The 10,332-nt window shown below is 35.4% G+C and overlaps 2 protein-coding genes across 4 annotated transcripts; one reads left to right on the top strand and one right to left on the bottom strand.

Annotated features, from left to right (window-relative positions):
• On the top strand, positions 398-2,780 carry LOC109708078 (bZIP transcription factor 27-like). 2 transcript variants are annotated; one of them, XM_020229669.1, is made up of 3 exons: positions 398-891; positions 1,334-1,411; positions 2,512-2,780. In XM_020229669.1, exons 1-3 carry the CDS (start codon positions 481-483, stop codon positions 2,569-2,571), a joined length of 549 nt encoding a protein of 182 aa, XP_020085258.1. In that variant the 5' UTR covers positions 398-480; the 3' UTR covers positions 2,572-2,780. The 2 variants fall into 2 exon arrangements, with proteins under 2 accessions (XP_020085258.1, XP_020085257.1); XM_020229668.1 differs by having other exon boundaries at positions 2,505-2,780.
• LOC109708139 lies at positions 5,790-7,041 on the bottom strand. Of its 2 annotated transcripts, none has more exons than XM_020229755.1 (4): positions 6,884-7,041; positions 6,704-6,796; positions 6,516-6,617; positions 5,790-6,043 (listed from the first exon to the last, which is right to left on the bottom strand). In XM_020229755.1, exons 2-4 carry the CDS (start codon positions 6,752-6,754, stop codon positions 5,942-5,944), a joined length of 255 nt encoding a protein of 84 aa, XP_020085344.1. In that variant the 5' UTR covers positions 6,755-6,796; positions 6,884-7,041; the 3' UTR covers positions 5,790-5,941. The 2 variants fall into 2 exon arrangements, with proteins under 2 accessions (XP_020085344.1, XP_020085343.1); XM_020229754.1 differs by lacking the exon at positions 5,790-6,043 and adding an exon at positions 6,052-6,430.

Here is a 10,332-nt window from a genome sequence, read left to right as displayed (position 1 = left end):
CCGTTTGCAAGTTTAACGGTGTAGAAATATCCAAATCACGTGAAATTTTGGTAGAAAATTCTTTATACGATATAAAACAAGATCAATACCTTTGATTTAAAACTTTAATGTCATATTATCATGTTTTGTATGATTTTTATTTTCAGCCGTTGATTTTGAGCCCCTTCGTTCACTAGGCAAATAATATTGAAAAATTGTATAATTTATTTTCTAGGTACTTCAAATACTCTAGATCAAGTTTAACGAAGCCGATCGACGATTCGAAAGTTGCAATATCGAAAACGACCTAGAAATACGGAAGGCTCCGTGATTCCAGAAGCATAGTAGCCTCACTCATTACCCCTGATAACAACAGCAGTAACAACAAGACTAGCAGGCAACAATTACATCAATTACATTGTCCATACACCCCTCTCCTCCTCCTCCTCCTCCTCCTCCTCCTCCTCTATTACAATCCTAACAAGTAGACCAAAACCATAAATGGAGGAGCTATGGCGAGACATCGCCCTCTCCGCCGTCACCGCCGCCACTGCCTCCACCTCTCTCGATCTCGGCACGTCGAATCCGAGCTGCGACGACGCGAGCCTGCAAGACTTCCTCGCCGGCCCGCTGAACCGCCCGCTCGTCTTGCCGCCGCCGACGCCGCTGCCGCCGTCTCCCGCCGAAGGGCTCGGCCTCTGCCTGAACTCCGCGCCGGCAGACTTCAACGACACTAACGCCAGCATGACGGCTGCTGCGCCACCGCACGCCCCGCAATTCGATGCGTATTTCTGCCCCGCCAACAGCAGCTCCGGCTTCAGTAGTACCGGCGGTAGTAGTACCAGAGACCACCGGCACAAGCGCATGATCAAGAACCGGGAGTCGGCCGCACGCTCCCGCGCCCGGAAACAGGCATCAACTATTTTATACTTCCAATAGCACAGTAGCTCTATACTATATATTTTATACTTCCATAAGCATACCAGCCCACTATATATATATATATATATATATATATATAGTTGAGCTATGATACTTTTACAAGTATCATCATCATGATGCTATTAGCTATTAGATTTTAAGCCATTGGATCTACTTTTTGATTATTAATAGCCTTGGATTAAATACTATTTCACCTACCACCATCTATCACCATCATCTCAACCTCATATCTTTCCATCCAAGGACTAAAAACACACAAGTATCACCCCCCATAATACTTTTACAAGTATTCTAGCCCTACTATATATATATATATATATATATATAATTTTTAAAAATTACTTTTTTCTTGTACCATACGAACTAAATGAGTTTACGTGATCCATTGTTTAATTTGTTGTTGTATTGGTAGGCTTATACCAACGAGCTCGAGATCGAGGTCGCCCATTTGCTCGAGGAGAACGCCAAGCTCAAGAAACAATATGAGGAGGTGATTAATTACATTGCTTTTATATTTCATTTTACGATTAATTTTATTCAGGTTCTTACATATATATATATATACATTGAATGACAAATATATTTTTATAAAGTTCAACTTTCATATATTATTTCTATACAAGTTATAATATTTTCAAATATGTATTCATCTCTTTTATTACAAAATGCATAACAGTATAATATAAGAGAAATAAAAATGTCAAAAATTAACTAAGATTAAGTATTTAACTAAATTTTTCTAATGAATTCTAACGGCAGGAATGTATTTGAAAATTGAACTTTATATGCATATATTTATTATTCACTATATTTCATAATTTGTATAAAAAATTTCATAGTTTTATATTTTTGCTAAAATATGTTATTTTTTAAGATTTTATAAATTAGATTCAAAATTTTAATGAACTGTTCAAAATATTTTTATTCTTCTTTCTATCTCCTTTTTTTTTTTTTCTCCTTCCTCTTTGTCTCCTTCCTTTTCGACATTTTTTAATTTCTCTTCCCATTTTCTCTCCCTCCTCCTCCTTTATTGTCCTCGTGCCGCCACGCTTCTTTCTCCTATTTCGTTCATATCTTTGCATACACAAGCAGCAATGATGTAGCTTGGATATGACACAAATCGTGAAAGTAAAATTGCGACGGAGGTGTAGGTATATAAGGTAGGAAAAAGTAGTGTGACATCGACACGAGGACAATAAAGAAGAAAAAGGAAGAGAAAGTAGGACGAGTAAAAAATAGAAGAATAATAAGAATGGGAGAGAAAAAAAAAAGGAGAGAAAGTATAAAGAGTATGATCGGAAAGAATAGTAAAAATAAAGAAGACGAAAAAGAAGAAGAAAAATAAACGAGAAAAAAAAGAGAGAAAAAAAAAAGAAAATTATTTTAATTAATTCATTAAAAATTTAGACCTAATGAGAAAAAGAGGTCTATTTTTATAAAAATATAAATTTAATAAATTTTTTCATGCAAATTGGTCTATAAAATATATATAATAAGTTATTAACTATAATATATATATATATATATATTAATAACACATTAATTTCTCTCTCTTTTTTTTTTTTGATTTTCTATGTTGGCAGCTTGCAGTGGCAGCTGCTCAACTCCTACAAAAACACTCACCAAAGAAGCTCCTCATCACCATTTTGAGAAAGTGTAAGGTATAAGTTGTGAAGAGCACAAAAGAGGGGCACAAAATGAAACTCTTCTTTCACAAAAGTAGAAAAGAGGTATTTTAGGCTATGTTGTTGCAATATAAATATATAAGTGGTATATATATTACCCAATTTAGTTAGTTTTTTTTTCTTTCTTTTTCTTTTTATTTTCAGTGGAACATATATATTGACTATATTTTGCAATAGTTTGTATGCATGAATCATGTATGAATCCTTCTCCATTTGTTACTATATTAGCCCATATATATAAATATATATAATATATATATATATATATATATATATAATAATATTATATATATATATATATATATATATATATTTATATTTATATATTATATATATATATAATAGGCATATGTGGCTAGAACTATAGAGCTATTCCTTTTTGATTTGTAAACATTAATGCATAAAATGGAAAGTTAATTTGATGTGCTCAAAAGAGAAAGAGAGAAAAATTATTGCTTGCACAGAAGTGCAAGTAACTTTTATATATATATTTATATATATATATATATATAGATAATATATCAGAGAGAGAGAGAGAGAGAGAGAGAGAGAGAGATCTAAAAATTTAAATTTAAATTATTAAATATAGTTTATTATTGAGAAATTTAGAATACAATTCTTTTGGTCCCCAAACTCTGAGCTGCATGCCTTAAATTTTAATTTATTATAATTCTGGGCTTGATTTTTATAAATTATCGTAATTAAGTTTCACATTGATTCAATATTAATTAATGTGTTGATTAAATATATATTAATGCGTTATTGATGTATATCCATGACATGCGTTCTCTCTTCTTTTTTTTTTGTATTTCCATAATATTATACTAAGTTGAAGAGCTATACATCTATACATCTAGGTGATTGATTGTAGAAAATTTAAATATATATTAAGTTGAAGAGCTATACATCTAGGTGATTGATTGTAGAAAATTTAAAATTCCTTAGGCCTCTTTACCTTAATCCTATTTAATTTTTTATATCTATATATATTATTATGAACAAATGAATCCGGCTATTATACAATCTTCTATGCTATCAAGTTATTTTCAATAATGCAGTTTCTGAATCAACGATCGGCTCTGTTAGATTTGAACTATACTATTGAAAATATTTGATAACTAAATTTTATAATTTTTGATATTATTTTTCTATCTAACAAATAGTCTAAAAATGAACGGCTGAAAATAAAAATTTCATAAAAAATAATGCTAAAATACTTGAATTTAAGATCAGAGGTACTGATCCTACTTTAAATAGTGAAAAAAAATTTATAAAAATTTTGTCAGATTTGAATTTTTTATACCGTTAAATTCATAAACACATTACATTGACTATTAAAATTATCAATTTTGAGACCTTTTGTCACTAACCAAATAATATCGAAAAATTATGAAATTTAGTTTTTAAGTACTTTCAATAGTGTAAATAAAATCTAACAGAGCTGATCGTTGATTTGACAGCCACATTATTGAAGACAACTTGATAGTATGATGCCTCCGTGCTACTGATAGTATAGCAGCCTAGCTTATGGACAAATATCTAGTTTACCTTATCTCTTTCTGCCAATGTATTTTGGAAAATTTATATAAAAAAATTCAACAATTTTGAGTTTTTACAAAAATAGGCCATTTATTTAAATTTTATAAATTCGATCTAAATTTTTAATAAATTGACAAAAATACCCTTTCTTTTTTTTCATCTCTTCTTTTTCTCCCTCTCATTCGACTTTCTCCTCTAGTCCATCTTTCTCCTTCTCATCATTTCTTTTTCTTTTTCTCCTCTCGCTTTCTCACCTTTTTTGTCTCCTCCATCATCTTCACATTAATGTTGTGTCCTTTCTCTTATCTCTTCCACACCTTCGCCGATGCCCACATGGATATGACACATATGTGAAAGGTAAGGTTGCAGCGGTGAGCGTAACCTAGTACAAGACAATGGTACCAAAAGAATCACAATATTTGATGGTGACAAGAGGGTCACAATATTTGAAGAAGATAGGGGAGGAAAAATGACTTGGAATAGAGGCTTTCCACTATTTGAGCAATACAACTTCAGCATTTTTATTGTCAAAAAAATTCTTTGGAAGAAAAATTGCAAGCAATTCGCCATTATTTTCTACACTATTTCATATAAAAATTTTACTCAAAAAATAAAAAATGACATCAATACCAAATTTGGTCTTAACTTGTAATTATAAAATTTTTAGCTTTATATAAATTGGCAAAAGTTTTTCTAGTACACTTAATTCAGAAAAGGAAACTAATGAAGAAGGAACAAAAAAAAGGGTTAATTTCATATAGGTCCCCACAAACGTAGTGAATTGTAAATATATATTCCTGCAAAGTTTAAGTTTCATAAGTTATTTTTGCAAAACTCATAATGTATTCAGATATGTCCCCGCCGTTAGCTTTCGTGGGTGGAGCTTCATCTTCCTCTTCATCCTCCTCTCGAAATGGCACTACAAGAAAATAGGCTTGTAGAGGCGGTTTTTACCTCCTGTAGAGGCGGTTTTTACCGCCTGTAGAGGCGGTTTAAACCGCCTCTAGGAATTGTAGAGGCGGTTTTAGCAACCGCCTCTAAAATGCCGGCGTAGACAGCGCCTCTACGTCCGTAGAGGCGGTTTTACCGACCGCCGGGGAATGCTAGAGGCGGTCTGATAGGGGCGGTTTGAACCACCTCAATATAATTTTTTATTTATTTTTTTATGATTTTAATTTTATTTTTTAATAACATAGAGGCGGTTTAAACCGCCCCTATTAATGTCATATCATAGAGGCGGTTTAAACCGCCTCTAGTAATGTCGTATCATAGAGGCGGTTTAAACCGCCTCTATTAATGTCGTATCATAGAGGCGGTTTAAACCGCCTCTATTAATGTCGTATCATAGAGGTGGTTTAAACCGCCTCTAATATTTTTTAGTGCGGTTTGCTCTCTAGAGGCGGTTGCCACTGTCTCTACAGATAAGCAAACAATCAATAATATTTAGAGGCGGTTTGAACCGCCTCTACGTAAGAAATAGTATAAAAAATTTTAATTCAATACTTATTTGTTGCACATAACATTACAATTTCATTGACAAACATATGATATCAAATAATAAATGCACATCAAACTTAACATTTAATTTACAACATACATTAATAACACAAGCAAAATAATTTTCAATACCAAATAAAGTTCACATTCACAAAAAATTCATAATTCAAGATACGTTATAATCCAAAACATGACCTCATTCAATGTCTATAGCATAGAAGCAACATAGGTAATGAAAAAGTTTAAACACTTCCAAAATTAGCCAACACTTGAGTTGTCAACTGTTTACAAAAAATTAATTAGCTTTTTTTATGTCCTCCATTTGTAGGATCGTGACTCGCATTCGATGAATGAATATTCGGAGAAAGCGCATCGACCAAATTATTATCGCCCGCAACCACCTAAAAGAATCAAACAATATAGAAATTATTAATTATATGAAAAAATCAATAAAATTTGTTGAGGATAAAAATTTAGCATACTCGAGAATTGAGCAATATTGTATCTGAAAATAGTGTTTTAAGTCGATGCAATTCATCTCGCATCTCTTGCATTTCTTCTTTAAGCTTTTCTACTTCTCCTGGTTGACCCTCTCTTGATTCGCTTGTTGTAGGTAAATTTGTATGCTTCACGCCATAATATGATCTTAGCGTAGGTCCCAACCCTAAACCTTTCACACGTCCATTATGTTCAGGGCCCATAATATCTAGAAAGGCTTTGTCCATTAGTTTGTTCGTGTCAGATTCGGAACCTTGTGAAAGAGTAACAAACTTTGCACGTGCTAGATCCTATTAGCAATTTGAGAAAAAAATATTACTATGTCATAATTATATGAATAGTAAATATGACAATGCGATAGAAAATTATACTTACCAAACTATTCTCCGCATCCTTATTCACAAAATTTCCATTCTTTTTCTTATGAGTTACCTCCCAAAAAGTTAGCCGATCCGGTTCTTTGCCAAGAGCAAGTTCCTACATATAATTGTAAATAATAATTTCTAAATGATAAAGATAATGACTCATTATTAAAAAAAAAAAATTATATGTTAAGGTATTACCATTTCCTTTCGCTTCCTTGCATAACTTTTTCGGCCCGATGTGTGCGCCATCTTCACTAATTTTGCGGAATTTGAATTAACTCGACAAAGGTTCTATGATTAAAAAATAAAGAATTTTTAAAAAATGAACATATAACACTATAATTAAGCAACATTGCTATAAACATAAAGCGTTTATACCTTACTTTCCTCGGTGGACCAATGTGCTATTAGACTAGTCCATTGATCTCTAATCACACCGAGTGGCACATTGTTAACTAATTCTTGAATCGGCTTGTCATATGAAAAGTATTCACTTTTTAATTCACTTTTATAATCTCTCCATTTTTTGTTCAATGATGCCATGGCCAGTTACTTTAAAGAATTAATTTATACAGGTCCCCGCAGACATGATGAATTGCAGATATATTCCTACAAAGTTTAATTTTCATAAGTTATTTCTGTAAAAGTCGTAATGTATTCAGATATATCCCTCTGATTAGCATCCGTTAGAGAACTGTTTAATTTTAACAGTAGGTTCGTAAAATAACATTTTTGCCCTCACAAATATGTCCCTCCAAAACTCCAACTGGTATACATTTGCAGAAATGCTCTCACAAATCTCCATTTTTCTCTTTCTCTTCCTTTCGGGTTACGGGAACGGGCGGCGGCGGCGGCGCAGAGCTTGTCAGAGTTGCGGCCGACGAGAACAAGGCTGAGGCCCACAGCGACAAGGTAGAGGGCAAAGGTGCTGTCGATTTGAAGAAAGAAAAGGAAAAGAAAAAGGAAGAAGAAGAAGAAGAAAAAGAAAAGGAAGAGGAAGAGGAAGAGGAAGAAGAAGCAGGGTAAATTCGTCAATTTAACTTATTAATTAACCATGGTTAAGTATTTTAACTGTGGTTAACTAAATTTCTTTAACAGATCCTATTGGCAGGGATATATCTGAATACATTATGACTTTTGCACAGATAACTTATGAAAGTTGAACTTTGCAGGGATATATCTGTAATTCACCATGTTTGCGGGGACCTATATGCAATTAACCCTACTTTAAAATTAATAAATAATTAAATTAAATAAAATAGAACTTTAAACTATAAAATTAATTTTTTTTAAAAAAAGCAATCTAAAGTTTAGATTAGCTTGCATACACTGTTACCGAGTGATTTAAAAGTGCGGTCATACACTGTTACCAAGTGATTTAAAAGTGCGGTCAAAACGATCTATTCGATCAATAAAGAGTGCTATTTAATCCTTTAAATCAGATAAGTTAAAAATTATTTGGATAAATTACATAAAATTTCTTTGTCAAAACTTGATTTTTTTACTTTTCACAACTGTCATTTAAAAATCTATACTTTGCCTCCTTATAAAGTGAAAATTGTTCACAGGGGGTACAGTGTGAAATGTGATGACAAAATGACCATTTTGCCCTTTACTATTTTCGTTTTCTTTCTCATCTTGCTCATCCGTTGCTTCGATCGGCCGCGGTTCGCGTCTCGATCGGCCGCAGTTCCTCTCCATTTTCTTCTTCACCTGCTCCCCTTCTCCTTCTGCACTCTCGTCGCCCCTCTATTTCGGTGACAATAGGGGGGAAATCGAGGTGAGCGTGGATGGAAAGGTGGGCAAGGGCAACGAGGGCGAAGACGAGGCGGCAAAGAAGGGCGAGAGGGTATTTGTGGGTGCGGACAGAGATGTGGGCGAGAGCGACGCAGTGAAGGGGGGCGAGACGGCGATGCGGCGAGGCAGAGGAGGGCGGAGCACAGTAGAGAGGGCGGAGGATTTTTTTGGCATAAAAAAATAGTTTATAACGAAAGTCTAACGGATTACTAACGGTAGGGGTAAAGTGAACATTTTTCATTTTATAAGGGGGTCAAGTGTAGGTTTCTAAATGATATGGGGGAAGTGATGTAAGAAAGTGAATTCTCGAAATTCGAGGATTGTACTTCATCCGGGATCGACTAACTGTCGAGAGAATACCCTTTGTGGGAGTTGAAAATGTCCAAAACACAAAAAAGTGCTTTGGAGTTGAGTCCGCGAGAGCAAATAAGCAAAATTTGGACTCAGCAGATTTTTGCTCTCGGGGACCAGTCTCCCCGACCAGAGATCGGTCCCTCTGGGCGAAAACAGCCCAGTGGCAATTGCGTGAGAGATGAAAAGTTGAGGGGTTTAAGTGCAAAATGGCCATTATGTGAGGGATGTATATGGGAAATAACCCTTCCCCTCAGCCCATCTCATCTCATTTCCCTCTCTCTCACTCTCTTTCTCTCTTGCTCTCTCTCTCTCTAGAAAGGAAAGGAGAAGAAGAAGAACAAGAAGGAAAGGAAGGAAAAGAAGAAGAAGGAGATCAAGAAGAAGGCTTTGGACACCTTCATCTCCCTTTCCCCTTCTCTTTGGTGTAGCACAAGAGGTAAGCTCTTGAACCCTAGTTTCTAGAATTTGGGGTTTTGGGTTTTTATGCTTTGGAATGGGTCAAATGGACCCTAAGCATGCTTCTAAGTAAATCGATCCCATGAATTTAGGGATTTATTGGTGGTTTGCTATAGGTGCAAACCTAGGGCTCCAAAATGGGGTTTTCGTGAAAATATGAGATTGATCTCATTTGAAGCCTTGGAAACTCTATTGGTAGGTCACAAAACGTGGGGGCGAAGTCGGTTTTAACATTCGGCGATCCGGTGTGAAATTATCGGCGAAATAGGGCCGAAATAGCATTAACTCGGGCAAGGAAGGCTAAAGCCTTTTCATAAGGTTCGCCGAGAAGGATTTCCCAAGCCTCTACATCGATTAAAGGTGGGGGGTGCCATCCCGAAGCTTTCGAACTCCTTTCTATGTCTTAGATTGCATTTAATCTCATCTCTTACATGTTGCATTGTAGGATTGCATAGTAGCTCCCTTCCTTATGCTTTCTAAATGATAACCTAGTGTACTTGGAACGCTTGGTAACTTAGATAGGTGAGGATTGGGTCGGAACGTGGATCCTATAATGCGAAAGAAAAGAGGTGAACCCGATGGGGGTGTTGATGGCATAGAAAGTAGTGCTAATGTTAAAGAACAAACGAGTGGCATCCAAACATTAAATGATGACGAGTGGTATTAATGTAGTGTAAATAACACTAGAGGTTTGAGAACCTAGGGATAGGTGGATCTCTTAGAAAATGCCTTGTGAACAAGAACTTAGTAAATCTAAGTAGCCTCACATGGAGAGGTTGTTGGTGAGTCGATTGAGACATTGACCCTAGTGATAGTGCCTCCTCACTTGGAGAGGATTGGATTAGGTTGCGGACCCTAGTTTATAGTGCTCTATCACTTGGAGAGGATTGGATTGGGCTGTTGACCCTAGTAATAGTGTGTCCTCACCTGGAGAGGATAGATCTAGCTCACAGTCTGCGTTTGGGGTGGTATAGCCATCCAATCCCCACATGGAGGGGATTGTCATCGAGTACTCCGGAGTGTCGCGCGACTAGGACCACTTGGAGGTCCGAACCACATGGAGGTCCGCAAACGGTCCCGGGCTTGGGTGTACTTGGAGCTCCCTCCCCACTTTGGGATTGAAAGGTGAGTTATGGGCGAGCTCTAGGGCCTCGCCACAGATTGGGTAAATGGAAAGGTTAAAGGTTTATTAATGTCTTTGAACATTGCTATTCGAACAT

Source organism: Ananas comosus, linkage group 3, assembly GCF_001540865.1.
Source record: "Ananas comosus cultivar F153 linkage group 3, ASM154086v1, whole genome shotgun sequence".
Classification (NCBI taxonomy): Eukaryota; Viridiplantae; Streptophyta; class Magnoliopsida; order Poales; family Bromeliaceae; genus Ananas; species Ananas comosus.
The sequence above is the reverse complement of the archived record's forward strand: the minus strand, read 5'-3'. Positions and strand labels throughout refer to the sequence as shown.